We start from the raw sequence: 25,610 nt of genomic DNA, 5'->3' as shown, positions 1-25,610 counted from the left end.
GTGGTCATTTATTAGATGATCTTTCAAAAATAAAAAAAGGAAAACAAAAATATTTCCTTTTTCCTTTTTATGAAAGCAATATGTCAAGGGACAATGAAAATATTTGAGGTGGTACGCAAACTTTAATATAGATTTATCAATAATATGCATTATTGCAAGTGAAAAAAGGGCCATAATTTTTACAAAATGCTTGATACAGTTGTCTGCTCTTGTTTATAGGTTGGGGTCATGTTGGTAAAGAAGTATGCAAAATATTAAAGCAATATGTCAAAGGACAATGAAAATATTTGGGGTGGTACGCAAACTTTAACATTTGCACGCTAACGCTAACGAGAATGGGAACGCTAACGTTGACGCTGGGGTGAGTAGGATAGTTCCACTATATATATTTCATATATAATAGTCGAGCTAAAAATGCCCCGCCCCCTGGTGGCCATGTTTTTCAACAGACCAGAACCATTTTCGAACTCATTCAATATATCATTAGAGAAAATGTTCTGATCAAGTTTCATGAAGATTGGACTAAAACTGTGACTTTTAGAGTGTTAACAAGTTTTAACTATAGCCATATCAGAAAAAATACCCCACCCCCTGCCATGTTTTTCAACCAATCGGAACCGTTTTCAAACTCATCCAAGTTATCACTGGGAAAAATCTTTTGAACAAATTTCATGATGATTGTACAATAAATGTGGCCTCTAGAGTGTTAACAAAGTTTTACTATAGCCATCTTTCGCCAAACAATGAAAAATGCCCTGCCCCCTTGCGGCCATGTTTTTCAACCAACGGGAACCATTTTCGAACTGGTCCAAGATATAATTGGTACAAATCTTGTGACCCAGTTTCATGATGATCTATCAATAAATAAGGCCTCTAGAGTGTTAACAAGGTTTTACTATAGCCATATAAGGAAAAAAGCTCTGCCCCCTGGCGGACATGTTTTTCAACCAACCCAAACCATTTTCGAACTCATTCAAGACATCATTCGCACAAATCTTCTGACCAAATTTTTTGAAGATCTGACAATAAATGTGGCCTCTAAAGTGTTTACAAGGCAAATGTTGATGACGCACAACGGACAAAAGGCAATCACAAAAGCTCACCATGAGCACATGGATATTAAACTAGAAATGGGAGACATTTTAATGTAAACTTCAAAATTTTCTTTGTGTAGCTACAATACATTACATAAATATAACAACAAATGAAGAGTTCCTACATTTAAATTTTTTCACCTGCTGATGTGTGGTTTTGCATACCAGGAGATTTTTCATGCATCTCGTTTTCCATCACTTCATTGTAAATCAGCTCTGAAAACAAGATTACAAAGGGTAATAAAAAACACAAACAATCAAATTTCAATTAGTTGAGTTCTTGCAATAAAAGCATTTTCACATTTAAATGTGAAATTGAAAAACTGGGCTTAATGCATGTGCAGAAAGTTTTATCCCATATAAGCCTGTGCAGTTTGCAAAGGCTAATCAGGGACAACACTTTTCACTTTTTTGACATTTTTTGTTTACAGAAAGTCTCTCCTAAACAAATAACAATTCCTTGTCAAAAGTATCGTACTGGTAAGCCTGTGCGGACTTCAAAATCTAAAAAACGTAGCTGCACTAGACCCATCTTTAAGTATTACTTTACTTTCCCAATGATAGTGTCCAAAATAGTTTTTGAAAACTGTTTTTTTCCCATTCAATTATTAATACTTTTCTTGCTCCTTTCACAAGAGGTGTATTTAAGAAACTGAGTTTGTAATATCATTAAGTCCTCGTAGTAAAATTGTTCAACATCTAGAATTGGAACACACCCGTATTTTGCTGGCTTGTTTGTTTATATAGTTTGATTTTTCGCTGTTTTCAACAGTATTTCAGTCATATTGCAGTTGTCAGTATACCAACTCACACTTTGTACTTGAACAGCTGTGTTACCAGCACTTAGAGCACATACTTATGTCAGTAGCTGACAACTGCCCAGAGACAGCCAGAGAATGGCCCTAGAAAGGATTTCATGACGTGTCCAGGCCCGGGATCAAATCCACGATCCATGGATTTGTAGTTCAGCACTGGGCAGGGGATCAAACCCACAATCCATGGATTTGTAGACCAGCACTGGGCCGGGGATCAAACCCATGAACCTTGGATTTGTAGTCCAGCGCTGAGCCGGGGAACAAACCCACGATCCATGGATTTGTAGTCCAGGGTGGGTCAGGGTTCAAACCCACGATCCATGGATTTGTAGTCCAGTGCTGGGCCGGGATCAAACCCATGATCCATGGATTTGTAGTCCAGGGCTGGGCCGGGGATCAAACCCATGCTCCTTGGATTTGAAGTCCAGCTGTGCTCTATCAACTTAACTAGACAGACCGTTTACGTCAATATATACATTAAACCTTAACCACTTAGATACTTATTTTGACACAATTGTGGTCCCATAGAAAGTGTAATTTAATTAAAGACCTTTCTAACTAGATTCAAGTTTTAAAGGCTTCATTTCCAACCGTTAGTTACTTATGAGCATAAAACCTGAACATAATGCGAGTTACTCGCAGGCTGTTGTGGTTTTATGCTGGTTGCAAAAGCCATTTTCACTTTGCTTTTTATGTGGGAAAGGGATAACAGCATAAACATGAACTTATTGAAAATCTTGGCAGAATTTTCCAATCAGGACCTAATTTGCCAGTCTCAAAATAAGCCAATGGCTACAAATTGACACACTTAGCTCAAGAGATTTCTGTTTGGCTACAAAATTTACTTCATACAAATAATAAAAAGTCCATAATGTGAAGATTTTTGCCATAGCAAAGCAAATTGTTCTTAAGGAATTCTTTAGACAGGACAGCCTTGCAAATAGTGGATAATGATCTCACCTTTCCACTGGTCTACCGTGTGTTCCTTCTCATCCACAGCATGGTTGTAGGCACCGGGCGCAGCCTTCAACAGACAGTGCAAAACATGAAGCACTGATGTTATATGTAGTGCTCATGTATTGTTATATGAGTCGTGTTTGAAGAAAACTGGGCATAATGCATGTGTGTAAAGTGTTGTCCCAGATCAGCCTGTGCAGTCCACACAGGCTTATCAGGGACGACACTTTCCGCTTTTATGACATTTTTCGTTTAAATGAAGTCTCTTCTTAGCCAAAATCCAATTTAGGCGGAAAGTGTCGTCCCTGATTAGCCTGTGCAGACTGCACAGGCTTATCTGGGACAACACTTTACGCACATGCATTATGCTCAGTTTTCTCAGAACACGACTCATATAATGAGCCTTGTTCTTGGAAAACTGGGTTTAATGCATGTGCGTAAAGTGGCATCCCAGAATAGGGCTAGATTGAACTTTACCGGTAGGCAGTTGTTTACCACTATCGACAAAGCGGGGGTTTGGGGGCGGTAGCCCCCGATACTAAAGAAATGTATAGGATAAAAGGATTATAAGGTGTTGCGTTCGTTGTTATGTGTTAGGTGTTAAGGGTTAGGGTAAGGGTACGCTGTTTGATGTTAAGTGTTGCGTACCGGTAAAGTTTAATCGTCCCCAGAATAGCATGTGCAGTGCGCATAGGTAAATCAGTGACCACACTTTCCACTTTTATGGAATTCAGGTAGTCTCTTGTAATTGAAAATTCAGTTCAAGAGGAACGTGTCATCCCTGATTAGCCTGTGAAGACTACAAAGGCTTATATGGGATAAAACTTTACGCACATGCATTAAGCCCAGTTTAACCACAAAGAGGGCTTAGATGATAAAAATCTTAATGAAATTAAGTGAAATTAAAAGTTTGTTCCAGATATACTATGTGAAAACAAAAATTGGTGCTTAAGTTCTAGAAATACAGAATTCACCAAAATGAACAAGGGGGCCCAAAGACTTAAAGTCCCTCACCTGAGACATCTTGTAACCAGCATTTTTTTTCCTTCTTTATAAAGTACCAAAAATGGCACTTTACCAATTGGGTAAAACCTACTTATTTCCATTTCTGTACAAAAATTCCAAATTGAAGGTTAACAAAAAATAAAAATAAAATTCTTAGAAATAAAATGCAACATTTAGTTTGTTTACCTTTGCAGCTCAATGGCTTGAACCTAAGTAAATATAATATTGACAACTTGACAACACTTAAATATTAATTTTAATTTGGGAGCAAATAAATAAAATACACCTATTTCCCAATGTGAAGACTTAACAAAGCGAATTTTCCCAATTACAGGGTTTTTTGCGCACATTTTTCCCAATTGGGCTGGTACCCGTACTTTTCCTAATTGGGCAAAAAGAATTGCTGGTTGTCACTAATCTGCCATGAGCAGAGTTTTTGATGTGAGTAATAACTCTGGTGTTTATGTGTTGTTTTTTTACTCTGTCTTTAAAGGTAAATAAGAATGTATTGTATTTACATGATTTTTTTTATTGTTGGCGTCGCTCTGGAGAGAGGCGACTAGCATGTTATGCATTTTTTTTCGCTTATGGGAGGAGCAGTTATTGTATAAATCAATGTATATATTTTTGTTTTAAGAATATCTTGCATAGTGGTGATTTTTTGTGTAAATTAGTGTAAATAAGTACTGCATTTGTGCCTATTATATTTATTACAACATTTATTGCCAATAATGCAAAGTTAATTCTTTTAATTAATAGCTTAACACAGGGACTGGGCACTAATAAAAGATCACAGGGACTGGGCAAATACGCAAACTAGTGCTTTAAATTAATAGTCAACATTTTTGTCTGAATATTTCAACAGTCTCCATGGTGTAGTGGATGAGGTGTCCGCCTAGCGATCATGAGTTGGTGAGTTCAATTCCGAGGCGGTGAGCCTTTTTTTATATATTATATATATATATATATATATATATATATATATATATATATATATATATTATTCTAAATAGAATGTAAAAATACTGCGTTTTAATGCGACCAAAATACAAGGTTGCACATTTTAATTAAAATTAATGGATGCCCCGTGGTGACAACTTTAATAAAAATTTCTTCATCTCTTAAATATAAAAAAATACATGTGTTTTTATATTGACAAATAAATGCAAACAACACATCTATTTTGCATGTATTTTTGTTGTTGTTTATGGTTGTCTATCATAGGCCCTAAGTACTATCCCTACCACATATAGAGCGCGAAGCGCGACACGTTTTATTGATTGTAACCATGAGTTGTGATAAAGGAAGCAGCCGCTTATCAAGGAGGAGCTGTGTCCCAGCAACCCGTTTCCCTAGAGTCAAGCACTCCTTGGAGTTTTTTTTAAGAACCACATATAGAGCGCGAAGCGTGACACATATTACTATCCATGTGGTATGAACCCTTTGGTATGGACGTTTTTAGGGGACACTATCAATGCGCATTTTGTGAGATGATCAGATTTTTTAAAACCTACACAGTTCTGTTCCATTAATGAAAATTGCACACGGATGCTAGTAAAAAAAGGAAACCAATGTTAATAAAATGAACTATGGAATATTTGGGGGTTACAACACAAAATCATAGATAATGGTTATTTGGGGGTTATAACACCACATTATAGATAATGTTTATTTGGGGGTTATAACACAAAATCATTGATAATGGTTATACCAGTATCTTTTTCTATTTTGATTAAAATAATTTTTTATTAATATATTAATATTTACAGTAGAAAAAAAATCGTTCCATGTAACTACATTGAGTGCCTTTTACACTGAAATTCCTGACGCCCTTTGATTCTTTGCATCAATACTTATCTTGTATATTACTTAAATACAACCAAAAATAAGTTTTGTATTCATCTCTTATCTATCAACCTACCCCATTCACTTCTGATTCATCGTACCACACATTTATGTACGGGTGCATCAGCGCGTCGTCGACGGATATCCGCTTGTCCGGATCCACCACTAACATTTTCGAAAGCAAGTCTCTTGAATACGATGATCTTAAGCCTTGATGCTCCGTGCTGTCCGGTGGGAATAACACGTCTGGGAAAAGCTTCTCGAAGTTGTACCCCGCGTATTTGGGACGGTTTTCTACGTAGTTTCTCACCGTTGGCTGCAGACGCTTCATGAATTCTTGGGAAGGCGTGCCAAGCTGTTCAATGATTTTGTTCCATTGATCAATATCTGGGAACACGTTAAAGATCACGAGTTGGCAATAATGGACCTTAAGTCATCAGGTTTTGAGTGAACCACACTTACTTTTTCATATATTTTTTAATGTCGCAGGTGTAAGCAACTGAGAGGTCAGGATTTTGATCCCCACCGTAGGAGCGTTCTTAAGATCTCCCGCCCCAAAGATACCAAGTACTGGTTCTACCCAACAAGTTGCAAGAGAAACAATTTAAAATTCATATTTTCTTGAATTACATGAATACCGTTAGATATTCTACAAATTTCGATCAAACACAAACAACTTTAGGCCATTTGTGTATTATGTGAAGGATACGATCGCTGCCAGGGAACATTACTCCACCACGAATCAGCTCGGCCATGATGCAGCCCACTGACCAGATGTCCACTGAAAGATAACAGGACAATGCCAGACTTAACACATGTGCATAAAGTGTCGTCCCAGATTAGCCTGTGCAATCCACAAAGGCTTATCAGGGACGAAACTTTCCACCTTAAATGGATTTTTACTTTGCATAGAATATGTGTTCTTTTTCTTTAATCCATAAAATTGGAAAATGTCGTCCCTGATAAGCCTGTGCAGTCCGCAAAGGCTTATCAGGAAAGACACTTTTCGCACATGCATTAAGCCCTTTTTTCCAAGTGTGCAGGTCAATTCTATAACAGAAATTAATATCAGAAATTCTGCCTTCATATCTGGTTATTCACAATCATTGCAATTCTGCAGTCTTAACGATTTCAAAAGTCAGTCAGTTATTTGCCTAATTAGGGAATGGTTACACATATGAATGCATTTAGTGAATGGAATTTATTTGAAAACTTTCATGTAAACTTATTACTTTTTTGTGGAAAACTTATTAATTTGTTACTACTATTACAAGGACATCATATCCCTTGTTTTGTTATTCCTTGCTGTAGTTTTATTTCTTCCATGGTAAATGAATTGTATGTCTCAAAAATATTCTTAATTCATCTTAACGTCATAGAGTGAGCTTTACAGAAGGTTTTAAAATGTCTAGAATGAACCACACCCTGCTTTCTTTTTCAAATCATAACATAAATAATCCTGAACAATGCAGCAAAAAATATTAGTAATCAAATCTTAGTAAGAGATTAATGGAAACTGTCCAGACACATTCTTCATAACAACCCACAGAAATGAAGATTTATTTCTATTTTCTTCACAAAGCTATTTTAGGACAATCATTATCAGTATTCTACATTACAGGATAGTTGTTTTACAGACTGATTCTGCATACAGTATATTTTGTGAGAAACAATGGTTGTTTGTTTTTTAATGCAGTATCAAATGTGTTCCCATTTGAAACTATACCATGAACTTAAAATTAATTAAAAGTGTGTAAGAATACAAGTATATATGTAAAATTGATGTACATTAATAAATTTGCGATTTCACTATGTAAACATTTCAATATTATATACCATAAAAAAAGACAAACATAAAGCACTCTTTTTCCCCATAGCAACAACAAGCACATTTCTGGACTCACCGTTCTCCTTATAGCCCATGCCAAGTATGACCTCTGGTGCCCTGTAGTATCTGGTGACCACATAGGGGGTCATCATGAACCCGGTACCGGCAGTCCGAGCTAGACCAAAGTCCAGGATCTTCAACGTGCAATCAGACTTCACAACGATGTTGGAAGGTTTTAAGTCCTACAAAAAACATTTATAGCTTTGGAATTAGTTAACTTACATGTAATACCAGTATCACACTGGAAAAACAGGGCTTAATGCATGTGCTTAAAGTGTTTTCACAGATAAGTCAGTGTAGTCTACACTTGCTAATCAAGGACGACACTTGTACAGAATTTTCTTTACTTGACATAGTTTTCTCAGAAGGAGGTTCATAGGCATAACTAATAATAAATGGCATACTACTTTATGTAATCAGCAGTATTTTATCAATCTAATAAGACCATAGACCATTAACTAAAGTTGACAAGAATTGTGTTAAAGGAGTGGGCTATGTGTTCTTGTTTAAAAATTAATACATATTGTATCCGTGAAGACGTTTAAGACAAAATCAATTTTGATCAGCTTGTCCCATAACATGTATTTGTTACTCTTTCTTTTATTATGACTGAACGAAAACATGAAAAACTAGAAATGGCGCGGCAGAAGCCGACGCGTATCCCCACGCCGCATGTTTGACCCAGGGGCGCCCCAGGGTTGGTAATGGGGCCATGCATAGTTGAGATTGACTGTATAGTCATAAGAGAAGTTCAGTATCAATTTGAAGTGAATCTGTGTAGAAATGAAGAAATCATAGTAAAAGGCAATTTTGGGTGGGCATGGCCTATGTGGGCGGGGCGCCCCAGGGTTGGTTATGGGGCCATGCATAGTTGAGATTGACTGTATTGTCATAAAAGAGGTTCAGTATCAATTTGAAGTGAATCTGTGTAGAAATGAAGAAATCATAGTAAAAGGCAATTTTGGGTGGGGGTGGCCTATGTGGGCGGGGCGCCCCAGGGTTGGTAATGGGGCCATACATAGTTGAGATTGACCGTATTGTCATAAGAGAGTTTCAGTATCAATTTGAAGTAAATCGGTGTAGAAATGAAGAAATTATAGTAAAAGGCAATTTTGGGTGGGCATGGCCTATGTGTGCGGGGCGCCCCAGGGTTGGTAATGGGGCCATGCATAGTTGAGATTGACTGTATTGTCATAAAAGAGGTTCAGTATCAATTTGAAGTGAATCAGTGTATAAATGAAGAAATTATAGTAAAAGACAACTTTGGGTGGGCGTGGCCTATGTGGGCGGGGCACCCCAGAGTTGGTAATGGGGCCATGCATAGTTGAGATTAACAGTTTTGTCATAAGAGAGGTTCAGTATGAATTTGAAGTGAATCGGTGTAGAAATGAAGAAATTATAGTAAAAGGCAATTTTGGGTGGGCGTGGCCTATGTTGGCGGGGCACCCCAGGGTTGGTAATGAGGCCATACATAGTTGAGATTGACCGTATTGTCATAAGAGAGTTTCAGTATCAATTTGAAGTAAATCGGTGTAGAAATGAAGAAATTATAGTAAAAGGCAATTTTGGGTGGGCATGGCCTATGTGGGCGGGGCGCCCCAGGGTTGGTTATGGGGCAATGCATAGTTGAGATTGACTGTATTGTCATAAAAGAGGTTCAGTATCAATTTGAAGTGAATCAGTGTATAAATGAAGAAATTATAGTAAAAGGCAATTTTGGGTGGGCATGGCCTATGTGGGCGGGGCACCCCAGGGTTGGTAATGGGGCCATGCATAGTTGAGATTAACCGTATTGTCATAAGAGAGGTTCAGTATGAATTTGAAGTGAATCGGTGTAGAAATGAAGAAATTATAGTAAAAGGCAATTTTGGGTGGCGTGGCCTATGTGGGTGGGGCGCCCCAGGGTTGGTATTTGGGCCATGCATAGTTGAGATTGACTGTATAGTAAAAAGAGAAGTTCAGTATCAATTTGAAGACAATCGGTGTAGAAATGCAGACATTTTAATAACCTAAAAAAATGAGTAAAAATCCCTAACCTGGCCCCACCCAAACCCCCATATCTTTTGACCCAGGGGGCAGATCAAAATTCCGAATAGTGCACCGTCGCAAATATGCTCATAGCTACCATGTGTGTAAGTTTCAAGGTTCTAGTGCTAATAGTGTAGCAGATAATAGTGGCCAGGACGGACGGACAGACGGCGGAGATAACCACAATATCCCCACGCTTTTTAACATTTATTTTTAAATTATAGAACAGAACAAGAAAGTATATATCAGATATTGACATAATTTCAAGATTAGAAGACCAAATGACCTACCAACTATAAACATCTTTAGAGTTAAAAAAACAAAATTCAGTAGAAAGCCAATACTTTCTCCGCCATTTGCCAAATTGGCCAAAATCTACAAATTGACAAATTTCATTTTTGCTACAGAATGACAAAATATTTGATATAGCAAAGCAAATTTTCTAAACAAAAAATTTGAGCTAGTGGAAACCCCAATAAAAGAATTAACATTTTATCCAGTACAAAGCATCCCAGCCCCACCCACCCTGTGAATGATGCCGGCAGAGTGGAGGTGCTTGATACCACACAACATCTGGTAGAGCAGGTAGGACATCCTCTCATGATCTAGATCCATCTGGATCACCTGGCACAGGTTGGCATCCATCAGCTCCATGACTAGATACCTGACAGAGAGAGAGAGAGCCAGTGGGACTTAAAGCATGTGCGTAAAGTGTTGTCACAGATTTGCCTGTGCAGTCTGCACACTCTCACACGCGACAACTTTTTTATAATTTTTAGTTTAAAGGAAGTATATTCTCAACATAATCTAGGCAGAAAGTGTCATTCCTGATTAGCCTGTGCAAACTACACAGGCTTATCTGGGACACTTTACACATATGCCTCAGCTAAAACTTTCAAGAATGCAGCTCATATTATTCTTTTCTCAAGACACAATACTGGTTCTCAGAAAACTGACCAGGGACATGGAAGATTTGTATTGAGAAACCAATTTGTCTTGCGAAAAGGTTGTATTCCTACCACAGTTAAGTGGACAATCATAAGCGTGATTTACCATTTTTCCATTACGCTGCTAATTGTTTATGTTATTTCATCACACTGAGATTTTACCATGAGTCAAATGCTGAAAAGTTCACAAAAGATAGAGTTCAATTTTATTGACTTTATTTTTTTGTTTATTAATCAGGCTGCATTTGGAAGACAATTCCCATGACTTAAAATTCTTAAGTTTCTTATTTCTTATCATACACAAAGTATATTTCATATTACTCAAAATCAATTCTAAACTTGGATTGCTTAGTGCAGACACGTACATTACCTTTCATTCGTTTTGATTTATTAAAAGCTTTACCTAATAATAGGGCTCTTCTGTTTTATTTCAATAAAAAAGTTATATCGGACCTATTTACCACGTGCATATCCTTATCGTTATCTATATTACGCAATAGCATTAGATCAGCATTACATCAGCATTAGATAAGCATGATTGTTCTCAACGCTTGTTGACAGGACCTTGTGCTTTGTGATTTTGGAATTTCAATGACATGATCAAAACATGTAGATAATCAATAATATGGAGTGAAAACGCTTGTCATATATCACAAAAAAAAATAAAAATAAACTTGCAAGTTAGCTTCCTCTGTATTTTTCATAGCTTTGATAACATCATAACAATCACATGTACAACTAAATTTGGTTAAACATAGAGTTTATTAGTTGGTAGCCTTTTAAAGCAAATGTTGATTTCTTTTAACATTTTAAGCCAAAGGTATGCTACATGTATTATAGGTTAAATTCTATGTATTTTATTATATCAACAGGGCTTTCCACAGGCCATTTAACGATCCCTTGCCGGGGCGCTTGAATTTCGAAATCAGAGTCCCCGGGGCACTTGAAATTTTCCAATCAGTGTATTTTCAGTAAAAGAAAGTGGAGATTGTCAAACAAAATCAAGGTTTCTCTGTCAGTGTATCAATATTTCCTGTTTTAAAAGAGCACTCAGTACCTATTTTCACAAGTAATCGCCATAAACACCACATGGGGTAATAAATAATCCACTGATAAGACGCGCGCGTATCGATTATTCTAGTCACATAACACAGTCATTTAAATGCTGACAAGGATGTATCAGGTAACTTTTCAGTTGTCTAACTGTGACGGTCATCGTCCAATCGGTTACGCGAATGCTTATGAGGGCGGGGTTAACTATCCACCATTATTTTTGATTGACGTGGGGCACAAAGTAAGAGTTTATCGCAGCTTGATTAGCAAGAAGTTAAACCATTTACGTATTATAAAACTGGTAAATAGTACAGTACAGTACATTAAAGACGGTTTCGGGCATCATCATCACACCTTTTTACTGTAAACAAGTGTTACCTATGACTCATAATTAATACGTGATATTAATTGCAAGTGGTAAACAATTAATTACTTATAGCGAGTAAGATGTGCAAATACTCCTGGTTACAATTATGCGATAACAATTTTATTCCAGTACATGTATATTTCATCATGTCTATTTATAGAACTGAATCACCTCGTTTTTCTTACATTTATTCGACACATAATGTGCTTTAACAAATTTTCGTTGAATTAATTACGCACATGTAAATGTTTCGACTGATAATCGATACTTAGAAGACTGATGATGGCAACCGGCCGTAATCCTCGTATTCGACTCGTAAAGTGTTTAAACAAATTATCGTTGAATTCATAACGCAACTGTTTATATTTGTTGAAATCTCAAATGGGAATAATTAAATTTGTAATCCGAAACCCCTTCCCGTAAGTCGATGTTAACGAGTTTTTAATCCGAAGCACACTTCCGAATGTAAATGTTACCGCAACGTTAAAATATTCTTGCTTCAAATTAGCAGTGCAAATTTATTTTGTGTCGAATCTTTTTCTCAATTAAAAAGAGCGCGAAAATTATGCAGCATGTACAACATCGCGTCATGTATATTGTGCGACTGTATTGAGCTTTTTAACAAGTACACAACACGTCAGGGGATTGACGCATGTTCAGAGGCAATATTTCATCAAATCTATTAATAGTCACTTAAAATTTATTTGATACTATAGAAAAATGGCAAGGTTTGTGTTAAAGAAATAATTGAGAGCTTTTATCGTAAATATTTCCCAGAAAGTGATTTATAAAAATGGAATAAACTGGATTATCTGGTAATAAATAGAAACTTGAAAAATAATAAGTATACAGTAATAGAGTCGGGTTGAACGGATGTATTGGGGAATCGTTAGAGTCGGAATTTTACTATCTGTGCGGGTAAGTTTTAAAACAATTAAACAATATAAAAAAATATTATTTTTTTTAAATGACTGGGGGATTTTCTTGAAGAGTCATAGCTCACAAAATGACGTCTTTTGATGCTGTTTTTTTTTAGTTATAACGCACCACTGAAAGTGAATTGACACGTTAATTAAAAAGAATCAACATCGGGAGGGGACACACCTCCCGAACCACCCCTATTCGCCTGACAAAAATCCAGTGGAAAGCACTGTATCAACAGTCACATTTGTAACATGAATGGCTGAAAAAATGCCCTGAAGTTTAATGTTTACTGTGTGTATTTAAGTATTTGCAATAAAGGGATTTTATTTCCAAAGTTAGTTTACAATATTTTGGAAAGGTCTATGACACTTGTGTGGTGTAACCATGATTTAATGACACTTGTGTGATTTAATAAGGATTTCATCACAGGTTTATAAAGTTAACAAGAGATGTGTTTGTCAGAAACACAATGACCCCTATTGCGCCGCTTTAAAGCCATAAATTTGACCTTTGACCTTGAAGGATAACCTTGACATTTCACCACTCAAAATGTGCAGCTCCATCAGATACACATGCATGCCAAATATTAAAATGCTATCTTCAATATTCAAAAAGTTATGACAAAACTTAAAACGAAGGTTGAAGTTTTAGGAAAGAAAATTACAATGATATTTGACCTTTGACCTTGAAGGATAACCTTGACCTTGACTTTTCACCACTCAAAATGTGCATCTCCGTGAGATACACATGCATGCCAAATATGAAGTTGCTATCTTTAATATTGCAAAAGTTATCAAACTTTAACCAAGGTTAAAGTTTTGGGACACACATATACAATGAATGAATGAATGACAGACAGACAGGCCAAAAACAATATAGGTACCCCCGATCTTTTGATCCGGGGACATAAAAAAGTTTGCACATAAGGTAAAAATGAAACCTACACATCTTGGAATTCTTCCAGAGACCTCTGTGGAGTGAATGCGTTTAACAAACCAATGATCTGAAAGGGAACAAAAGTCTGATTCAAAATCACACAGATTTGTACCACTTATCAGCTATTTATATCAAAACACCAATGAAGTGTATACACATATATATATACACTTCAGACCACTATCATTGACATGATAAGGTTTTATCAAACAGTATAGAAAACAATTGTCCCAAGTACAGCAATAAACAACTATTATAAATACAAACTTTGAAATGTAAGCATTATACATGTATAATGCTTTATTTTGTGCATAACAATAAATCAAGGCGTCACTTTACAAGAAATATTCAACAAGAGCACCGCATAACGGGTGCCACGCTTGGCTGCGAAAGCTTGTTAGATTTTTTTTTTTTTTTATAGGTCACAGTGACCTTGACGTTTGACCTAGTGACTCAACAAGAGATGTGTTTGTCAGAAACACAATGCCCCCTACTGCGCCGCATTGAAATAAAATTTCTATTTATCATTTGTCAGGTATAGAAATCATCTCCCTTTAAAGGTTATTACTTCCCTTGAATTTTGAAAAATCAATCATTTGGTTTATAAATAATCAAAATAATAAATCTGTACAGTAACTATGAAAAGAACTTCAATTCTTGGTAAGGAAATATATAATATGAGATTTATAATTATATAAATTACTTCCCTTGAAAATAATTGTCTGTAACAAATCTCTATTTTTAGTAGCAAATAATTAAAAGCCGCTACTGTGACTGTTGATTCACCACTCAAAATGTGCAGCTCCATGAGATACACATGCATGCCAAAAATATAAAGTGGCTATGTTCAATATTGAATAATTTTCTCCCTTTTTAAAGCTTATTACTTCCCTTAAATCTGTATTTATTACCATAGACTGTAAATGATGACCTTGACCTTTTACCACAATGTGTTTGTCAGGAACACAATGCCGCCTACTGCAACGCTTTGATTTGTTAAACAAAAATATACACGTGGGCAGGTCAGATAACTATGTCCATTTAAAGCTAATTACTTCCCTTTACTTTGTTTTTTCGACCCTAGACCTTGAAGGATGATGTTCACCTTGAAATTTTTCCACTCAAAATGTGCAGCTCCATGAGATACACATGCATGCCAAATATCAAGGTGCTATCTTCATTATTTAAAAAGTTAAGGCCAATGTTAAGGTTTTAGCACGACGCCAACAGCGGGCGGCGAGCAGGCTATGACAATAGCTCGGGTTTTCTCCGTAAACAGCCTCGCTAAAAATTAAGAAAAAATAGAGCCAAACAACTTACATTTTTGTGGTTCACTAATTTCATGAGGACAAATTCCCTGTACGCTCGTTTAGCGTGTGTGACGTTCTGGAATGGTCTACTCAATTTCTTGATGGCAACATTGGTGTCTGTGATTGTGTCGTATGCAGCACTGAATAGAACAAATAGAGTCTGATTAAAATCAAAATATTTTAATGAAACATATATATATATATTTATCTCTGGCCATTATTATAACAAATATATAATTTTCAAATTTTTCATAACAGGTAGAACAAAGATCTTGCAAAATAAGCACTAGGAATGTTTTCAAAATGGAAGCAATATAGTTGAGACTTGGCATGGTCATCATGGTATTTTTCTATTGCATCATTCTTTATCAACAATTATGTGGTTTTATTTTTTTTAGAAATTCATAATAATCAACAATGTAAAAAAAGATTTCAGTAAGGATTTGGACATTATTTAATACATCAAAGCTTCTGCAGGCATAGACAAATTGTCACCATTTTAACTAACCTCTTAACCCTTTACCAATTAGATACATATTTTGACGCATGTGTAGTCCATCAGAAAGTCAAATTTAATCAAAGATCTTTCTTACTAGATTCAATATTTAAAGGCTTCATTTCCAACCCTTAGGCACTGATGAGCAGCAGAAGGCATAAAACCTGAACAGACTCACAGGCTGTTTGTTTTATGCTGTTTGCACATGTCAGTGTCTTTTCTTCTGAGAGGCATAGAAAAATTGTCACCACATTAATTAACCTCTTAATCCTTTGCATGCTGGGAAATTTGTCGTCTGCTAAAATTTCGTATGCTGAATTTCTAAAATAAGCAATTCTTCAATTTTTTTCAAAGAATACTATCAGAATAGCAAACAGTTTGGATCCTGATGAGACGCCACATTCAGTGGCGTCTCATTTGGATCCAAACTGTTTGCAAAGGCCTTCAAAATTCGGTTCCAGCACTGAAAGAGTTAAAAGCCTTCTTATACACATATGACATAAAATTACAACCTATTAATATTTAATTCTTATTTCAATGGCTATCCACTTTTGGACAGTCATGGAAATGTATAGGACCCTGGTCACTTTAGATTTTAGATGAAACTTTTAAATCTCAGGATATCAGTATCAAACCATAACTGAACACAAAAAGTATTTTTATACACTTTATTATAGAGGCTGTACTCTGAATCAGGCTTCTTGAGAACATTAATGTACATCTAACAAAAGAAATCAAGACATTAACTCTTTCAGTGCTGGAACCGAATTATGAAGATCCAAAATGTTTGCTACAGTATTCTGGTAGTATTCTTTGAAAAAAATCGAATAAAATGCTAATTTTAGAATTTCAGCAGACTACATTTTAGCAGTCGAAAAATTTCACAGCATGCAAAGGGTTAATACAACTAAATACCTCTGCGGGGGATAGCATATATCTATTATAGTTTTGTTCTGAGAAATGTGCCTGTAGAATTCTTTATAACTTCAACATCATAATTGCATCAGGCAAAACTATATATTTTAATATTATCAGATATTGGAAGGGTTAAACATTCATACAAATCAATTTAGATCAATCCAGTCATAGTCAGTGACACAGATGTTTTACTGTCTGTCATCAAGCACTCAGCTAACTCGAAGTGGTTTGAGCTTTCAATGGCTGATTCTGGGCCAGTTTACGGTAGTCATCGATAGAGAGTATTGATTATCTAACAGGCTGCAGTGCTACCTTTCCCACTTCACAAATGCTACAGCATTACTAAGGAGTCAACAACCGATCTGGGGGACTGTGACATCATACAGCTCTCATTGAGCGGAACATCTCGTTCATTAATATTGATTAGAATTCTTTGAAATCTTCTTCTAAGCTTTGATTGGAGTCTCTTAAAAATTTTAGGGTTGGCTGCTTAGCTATAGTCAGTAACAATACGTTATTTATTCGATAATGTTAGGTTATTGTGCTTTACAACTTTTGATTTACTAATAGCAAATGCTACTTTGTGTACGGCTGTCTTATTTAATTATGTTATAATAATTTCATTCAAAAAGGTTTTTAATGAATTGTGAAGGTGATTCTCATTGTTTTCTAGGGTAACTCAAGCTAAAAAATCTAGCTCTGAAATTATGTTTTTAAACACAATAAAATTTCTTAACTTCAGAGACATCGAAACTTCACATTCAAATTATATAGAAAATAAAAAAGAGAAGTACAGTGTTCAAAAGTATTTGAGTTATTGGACCCAGTGACCTAGTTTTTTGAAAGCATGTGACCTGTGTTTCAAACTCGGCAGCCCACAGATCATAAAGCCAAATGTTCTTAGAAAGTTTCATAAAGATAAGCAACAAACTTGGCATATAGAGTGTTCAAAAGCTTCTTCTTGAATTGTGATACCACGTGACCCAGTTTTTAACTCAGCCAGTAAATATCAATCTCATCAATTTTCATGAAGATTGGTCAATAAATATGGCCTCAAGAGTATTCACTAGTTTCTTCTTTAGTTTGATCTACAGACCTTATTTTTTAATCCCACTTGATCCACTTTTAATCTTGGATGAGATGTCATTTTGACCAAATTAAATTTAATGTTCTCAACAAATTTCATGAAGATTGGGCAATGAATGGGAACTCTGTGGCGTTCACAAACTTGTTATTTTATTTGACTTAGGGCGTTTTTTATCCCTCCTTACCCAGTTGCAAACTCGGCCCATATTTAATAAGGGCAAATGTTGATACCAAGATTGGGCAATTAATCAAATGTAGCATCTAGAGTGATATGAGTTTTTTCTTTAATTTGACCATTTTCAAACTTGACCAAGAAATCATTGTTGCAAATATTCTGACCAAGATTAGTGAAGATTGGGTAATAAATGTTTCTTTTAAAGTGTTCATAAGCTTTTTCTATAATTTGACTTATAGTGACCTAGATTTTGATCCATGGTACCAAGTTTCTAACTTGTAGCTGACAAGTTTCATTAAGATTGAGCAACAAAATAACTGTATAACGAAAACTGGCAGCCATGTTTTTCAAAGAACCATTACAATTTTCCAACTATGCTTAGACTTCATAGAAACAAATTTTCTGAAATAGTTTTATTGTGATTGGGCAAAATATTTGACTTCTATAGTGTTCACAAGGTTCCACTTGAGGCATACAAGGAAAACTGCCCATCCCCGTGGCAACCATGTTCTTCAACACACCAGAACTTTATTGATGTCAGTAGAGATATTATTAGGAAAAATATTCTGAGCAAAATTCATGATCATTGGGCATGCAAATGACCTTTTAGGGTTTACAAGGTATTATTTTTGCCATATATTGAAAACTATCCTGTAACCTGGTGGCCATATTTTCATATCCACCCAAAAATTTTCGAACTCAGAAGAGATATAATTGGGACAAGTGTTCTGAGGAAGTTTCATGATGATTGGGTTAACAATGTGACATCTAGGGTGTTGACAAACTTTACCTTAACATTGACCCAGTGACCTAGTTTTTTACCCATGTGGCCCAGTTTCAAACTGGTCCGAGATATCATCGGGACAAATGTTCTGACAACATACAACAAAATGTGATAACAGAAGCTCAGGTGAGCTGATAAAAGAAAAGAACCAAAGCTGGTGCTCCTTAGTTCTTTCAGGATACAAACCTCAGCGCATAGGATCAAAAGCCTCTTTTGTCCATTACATGTATATTCAAATCTTTATTTTTATTCAATGTAAGTGGTTCAAGAGTTGTTAAAAATTTGAACAAAAAATAAAAGCAACATTTCATATCCTTTCATTAAGTGTTACAAGTTTAAAATTAATTTAAAATGTTAAATATTATTAATACAAACTGATAACTACTAATTAATTAAAAAATTCAATGCCTAAAGTGTTCACTGCAATATATGAGCTTTTTTCTGAATATGGTTATAGTGATTTGAAAATTATCAATTCATTCATTGTAATGTATTACTAGTATTAAGTTGATCTTTTTATGACAATTTTAGTTATTTTTTATTGTTCACAAATTAATTACCATTATCTATAACAGGGACATCAGAGGTGTGATTGAGGTAAAGACCTAGATGAAAAAATTTCTTCCACTGATTTTGACAACCAGATGCGCATAAAGGTTTGAGAAAAATTTCAACAGACATAGAAATAAACACTTAAATGAACTTATAAAAACAACAAGAGATGTGTTTGTCATAAACACAATGCCCCCTACTGCGCCGCTTTGAAGCCATATATTTGACCTTTGACCTTGAAGGATAACCTTTGACCTTGAAGGATGACCTTAATCTTTCATCACTCAAAATGTACAGCTCCATGAGATACAGTACAGGCAACGTGTACTTTGACAAAAACGCGTGTCTGCGGTGTTCAATTTTCCCGATGGGTGACATTTCGCGGGGGGCGGACACGCTACTGACCGCGGTGTTCGGCGAACACCCAAAATCGCCGCGATTGCACGCTATCATTAACTGGAACACCCAATAATCACCCCAATGCCGCGCGGCCATTGATACATGTAATACCTGTCTGCGATGGTCATTCAAGAGTTTTAAATTTACATGTACAATGTACAAATGAACATAATAAACTACATGTATGTGCAAATGTATGCGTACTTAAAGTGATATTATGTGCAACTAACAGTATTTGCAATATACAATGTAGGTGTGTATCGTAACCGTTGTTTGTTTTTTGTGTTTTCGCTCGATATACACTTGCATTTGTTAATGCAGCATCAACATAATTAAACAATATCCCGAAAAGAAAAATAATCCATTTGAATATCAACCGTACTTTCGTTTTGACAACTTACGACAGAAATGAATCGATGTACAATGCGAGTCTAAATGTAGTTTTCATGCAGATTCTTTCATACCACACAATGACACAATTTGGTTTTACGGATCATTTCAGGTTAGAGGGATGGGTGAGTCATGTAACATATCGAAAATAATATAATTTTTTTATAAACAACCGGTAACAAGATGAGTTGTAGATAATTTCAGATACCACATTCATTATAACTTATTGTTTTCACCCGTTTCTTTTCAGCTCAATTCAACAGTAACAAAATGCCCATCACTTTAAATTATCTACAACTCGTCTTGCTTCCAGTGGTAAATAAAAAAATATAATATTCAATATTTTTCATGACAGTTCAGTCCTCTAAGCCGAAATGATCCGTAAAACAAATTTGTGTCTTTGTGTCGTATGAATGAATCTGCACTAAAATGAAATTTAGGTTTACATCGTACCCCTAATCATAACGAAAGTACAATTGATATTCAAATGATTTTTTTTTTTTTCCGGGATATCGTTTTAGAATGTTGATGATGCATTCATAGATATAAGTTTATGTAAAGTGACAACACCAAAAAATAACCGACGGTTGTGATAGACACCTATAAACATTGCATATATTGTTAGATGCGCATAATATTACGTTAAATACTTAAAATATCCTTCGACCAGCATGTACATAAAAATAGACTATATTTACTTGTATTCATTATCGCTTAAAGCGGGTATATACGATTTTTTATATGTGTTTAATTGTAATACATTGATAAAATATGTTACAATAACACAAAATAGGCAAGAAAAATTACACATTAAAGCCGAATTTCATAAAATGCAGCAAAGACAAATTAGCGCCCCGAGTCGATTGTGACGTACATATTTTCCTACAATAACCGAAGCATTCGTCTTTGCATTAGGATCGGAGTTAGTGTTCGTGTGTCGTATGAATAGATATCGTTGCAGGAATTCAAATAAACCGTTAAACTAAGTTTAGATTCTTATCGTACATGTATGGTTTACATGCTAGCGAATTCGTCTGTACAGCCGTTTTAAATTTCAGAATTAAATATCTGGCTTATTTCGCATTTTTCGACACGTTCTTCTTAACTTTTATTTTAATTTATATTTAAATATATATATAATAAGTTTATTACACATTTTATATAAATTCATAAATATTTGACAACAACGTATATACCCGCTTTAAATGAAAGGGATCAATAATTTACGTTTATATTTAATTATTTTTTTTTTGCGAACACGATGAACACCGCGGTAGATATAATGGGTCCGCGGTGATTCGCGGTGTCCACCTTATTGAAAACGGCCCCCGCGAATATTTGATCTGAACACCCATCGCGGGGGTCGTTTGGTAAGCGAACACCGTAAAATGAACACCGCGACGAGTGGCGTTTGTCAAAGTACACGTTGCCTGTACTGTACACATGCATGCCAAATATCAAGTTGCTATCTTTAATATTGCAAAAGTTATTGCAAAACTTTAACCAAGGTTCAAGTTTTGGGACAGACAGACAGACAGACAGACAGACAGACAGACAGACAGACAGACAGACAGACAGACAGACAGTTTTTTTAATGGACCTCAATTAACGAAACTTAACCACAGAATCTGCAGTGCAAATATAACCAGTACCCAGGCAGTCGATCTTAAGAAATTTTGTGAAAACTGTTCATTTTTGCAATAATTTCAGAATGACACCATCTGTGAATGGATAAACAAATAAAAAACAAATCATTTTTTAAGAATGAAATTGATTGGAAGCTTAGGAAACAACAACCGATGATATTGCTTGTTACAAAAACATTCTTATGCAAGCCTATAATTATGGCTGCCAGTGTAATAGGCGGAGAGGTTTCAAAATCCGGCTGTTTATGAAATTCTCCGGGAATCAGTCATACTGCAACACATTATTATGCTATTTATGTTTCGCAAACCGCAGATCTGCGGAAAAATCTCACTCATGTGAACTTGGTGGGATGACCACCATACAATGTTACAAGTCAAATATTAAATGTATGGGCATGGCAGTACCCAAGAAGAAGCTTTCTGAAGTCTTCACTGTACAAATATAAGGAAAACAAGTTCAGCAGCCCACAGTTGGCAAATTTTGATCCAATTATTATAACAAACTTGAAAGAGGACCGACATAAATATTACATGCCAAACATCAAACGCCTCTGTCTAGCATTATCAGAGTGGATATAAAGTTATAATTCAGTCATATCAGGAAAATCATGGCTCCCTCTTGCTCCAAATTGTATGTAGCCAAATTTACCTTTTTATGTCTTAATTCTTATTATTTAGGATATTTTATGGTTGATAATGTAAAAAACCTTGTAGCCAAATAAAAAGTTTTGTAGCCAAATTTCCTTATTTGCAGCCATTGGCTAATTAGGCGAATGGCAGAGTAAGCCTTGAAAATAAGTGACCGCCAGGGCGGGCAAAAAATGGTGACATAAGAAGAATATTAACTCACCAAACGATTCCCTGAGCACCAGACCCAATAGGTCGCAGGTTTTGGTAACGTTTCAGGATGGTAAATGTGGAATCTCCCACCTCCACGGTCTCATACTGCGAAGGGTGTTTCCCACTTGAGTGACTCATTGTGAATGACTTTTGAGGTGTTGATTTAATGCAGAAAAGTCAATGCTTCATAGTTGGTGTCCTTGGTCACTAATTCGCACCTCAGTCTTAACTAACTGCAAAGTTAAATAAAAAAAACTTAAAACAACAACATAATAAACTACTGCTTCACAGAAAAATAGCAAAAATACTGCAAAAATATTTATTAACATATATCCAATATGCAATGAGAAACACATACAATGAGGTAAAACAATTCGGTTATAGAATATGTCAGTCAATAAATCAGTGTTCAGGCAGGTGAGATAACTGTCTGTTGGTTGGACCACTGAGGTTTAATTATGATTTAAACCTTATCTAAGACTTGGTAAGTAGCAGCCCACAACACGGTGGTCTTGCAGTACCGGTACTTAAAGAATGCTCACTTGAGTCTAGAAACCATCTTCATATATCAGATAAATGATTTAAAAGACAAACTCATTTCACTTCATTTTATTGGATAATTGCCATTTTAAGATGAAAATCCTTCAATTTTAAATGCGGAAGAAACAAAAAAATAAAACCACTGTCCGTCATTGTTGTTTATTTTTAAGTTGTGTAGATCCGTGGTAAATAGGTTAAACAGCATTAATATTAAATAATACATGAATAAACAAAGATCTGACATACCATTAAAAGTAACAATCAATAATGTATAAAAATTTAAATATATACTTAAGACATCAAATTATTATAAATGTCACAGTTATTTTCAAGCACCCCCCTGATATTTTTGTTAAAACAATCAATTAAACAATAAAAAATCAAACACTGTTAGAGTCTGAGTTTGAAGACATTACAAAAAATCTATTCATACTGGCAGCGAGAGGTTTTCTGACAGATTTGACATTGGAAAGTAGGTCATGTTTATTCCAGGGTGATCTTTATCGTTAGGTCTTTTAGTTGAGTAATTATTGAAACAGTAATCGTACTGTATACTGATTCAAGAGAACATCTGGATGGAACTGGATTAAGTGTTGGGCGTTATGAAAACACACATAGCATGTCTACTAAACTATGGTGTAGACTGCTGTCTGCGGTGTTTCACCCTTTGGACAAAAGAGATTAACATGTGTGAATGCAGCTCTGCCGATTTGGTCCATAATTACCGGTAATTCATTGTTTTGAATGTAATTATTTTAATAAATAAATTTGCGATCTAAATCGCGGCCGAATAGTGTAAAACGCGTTTTTTTAATTTTTGTTTAGACAAAAAATTGCAGTCGGTGGTAAACTGTCACGGTCGGTCGGGTAACCTGAAACAAACATGTTGTTTTTTTTAGGCCTAAATGAAAGCTTGTCAGAATTTTTTTAAGAGGTCACAGTCACCTTGACCTTTGACCTAGTGACCCAAAAATGTGTGTGGCATGTAGAACTCATCAAGGTGCATCTTCATATAAAGTTTCAAAGTCAGTGCTCCAGCAAGCTTTTCAAAATAGAGCGGAGTTTCCCCAAAAAGGGCACATTTCAGGCGTAATTTTGGAAAATAGGGCATTTGGTTATAAATATACATAAGTATATACTTTGGTTATACTATATACTTATGAATTGTAAACATTAGTGCATTGGATGAGTTCACCAATTGTTTGCTGTTCCTAATTTTGTGTAACTCAATAATAATAAATATATTACTATATCTACATTGGTGCTAAGGAAAACAACTTAGTAGCCAATTTCATAACCAACTTGGGCTAGCATCCAACAACACGCATAAGAGATATGTAGATATCATATTTCTATTCGGTGTGTGTGTGGGGAGGGATTTTGATGTTTTTTTATCACCTATTATCATTGAACTGCATGTTAATCATTCAGGTTCCAGTTTCAGCATCAGTGGCCTTGTAGAAGAAACGAAGAAAACATGAAATAAATTCAGGGGTTTCACTGGGTTAAAAAAAAGTTGTGACTGTCACTACTTAAATTCGTTGCTTTAAATAACTTTGAGCCAATGTTTGTCCACGATAATAATATTAATTAAAACAAAAATCTATAGTGACAAATTTTAAGTCTAAACAATGATCAATGTCACCATGAAGTAACATCCAGTCTGGAGATTAAAATGAAACATTGTTATTGTTAATAATAGGATATATTTATTTTACAACACGTTATTTTAACTAATGTCAACAACGTTGACAGTTTTGTTAGGTCGCGAAAATATATGACAATATCAAAATTACATTTTACTTGCAGAGTGATAAATCCTCCTTCCAAACAAGCTCTTTATTTGTTGAAATAACAACTGTCTGCCCCTATTCATGTTAAAATTCATCATGATTGAGGACAGACAGTGTTTTAAAGTTCAGAAGTAAAACCAAACACAAATATGTTTTTCCATGTCGTAATTTCAGACTTAAAATTAACCGCATATTCACATAAATTAAAGATGATTCATTTTCAAATTTTAATAGGTACTTTGAATTAAAAATCACTATTTTTGCAAACTAAAAATCATAGCCAAAGAATTCAGAAGTTAAAAAAAATCAAAAGTGCTGAGTTTAATATTATTTGAGTGTGATTGTGCCTAACCAAGCGTGACCTCAGAGATAATCTTTCACAGCATGTTACTATCGTCTGCAACAAAAGGCTAATTAGTGATCTGATAACAAATCATGCCCTTGGGGCTTGTTTGTTCACAAAGTGTTGACTTGATACGCCCCAGGTAGTCATGTACCAGTAAGGGTGTTATCTGTGTATTCATGTCGATTTTTTTTTGCGATTTATACCGCCTGATAACAGGAATTTAGAGACCAAAAGGGCATTTGACAGAAAAATAGAGGGGCTTTTTAAGGGAGCAAATTTTAGAGGGGCGCAGCACCCCTCTATTTATTGCTAGCTGGAGCACTGAAAGTTGTAGGTGGAAGCACTTTAGTTTTAGAGCCGATGTTCAAAAGGTTAACAAAATGTTAAGGTTTTAGCACGACGCAGACAACGGACGACACGACACGACGAGCTGGCTATGACAATACCTCTGGTTTTCTCCCAAAACAGCAGAGCTA

The 25,610-nt window shown here is 35.4% G+C and overlaps 1 protein-coding gene across 3 annotated transcripts in view; it reads right to left on the bottom strand.

Annotated features, from left to right (window-relative positions):
• Positions 1 to 25,610, bottom strand: part of LOC127868055 (stress-activated protein kinase JNK-like) — a 35,588-nt gene that overhangs the window by 8,591 nt on the left and 1,387 nt on the right. Inside the window, exons 1-10 of one of the 3 annotated variants that reach the window (XM_052409635.1) lie at positions 22,814 to 22,899; positions 22,466 to 22,688; positions 15,180 to 15,309; positions 13,868 to 13,926; positions 10,158 to 10,296; positions 7,621 to 7,786; positions 6,426 to 6,497; positions 5,793 to 6,103; positions 2,870 to 2,933; positions 1,236 to 1,310 (exon numbers count right to left, since the gene is read on the bottom strand). In XM_052409635.1, the coding sequence (XP_052265595.1) occupies positions 1,236 to 1,310; positions 2,870 to 2,933; positions 5,793 to 6,103; positions 6,426 to 6,497; positions 7,621 to 7,786; positions 10,158 to 10,296; positions 13,868 to 13,926; positions 15,180 to 15,309; positions 22,466 to 22,593 (1,144 nt within the window). In that variant the 5' untranslated portion in view covers positions 22,594 to 22,688; positions 22,814 to 22,899. Of the gene's footprint in view, positions 1 to 1,219; positions 1,311 to 2,869; positions 2,934 to 5,792; positions 6,104 to 6,425; positions 6,498 to 7,620; positions 7,787 to 10,157; positions 10,297 to 13,867; positions 13,927 to 15,179; positions 15,310 to 22,465; positions 22,689 to 22,813; positions 22,900 to 25,610 lie in introns of those variants that run through there. The other 2 variants (XM_052409637.1, XM_052409634.1) reach the window with 2 other exon arrangements.

This window comes from Dreissena polymorpha, chromosome 2, assembly GCF_020536995.1.
Source record: "Dreissena polymorpha isolate Duluth1 chromosome 2, UMN_Dpol_1.0, whole genome shotgun sequence".
Classification (NCBI taxonomy): domain Eukaryota; kingdom Metazoa; phylum Mollusca; class Bivalvia; order Myida; family Dreissenidae; genus Dreissena; species Dreissena polymorpha.
Note: the sequence above shows the minus strand (reverse complement) of the source record. Positions and strands in the feature narration are given on the sequence as shown.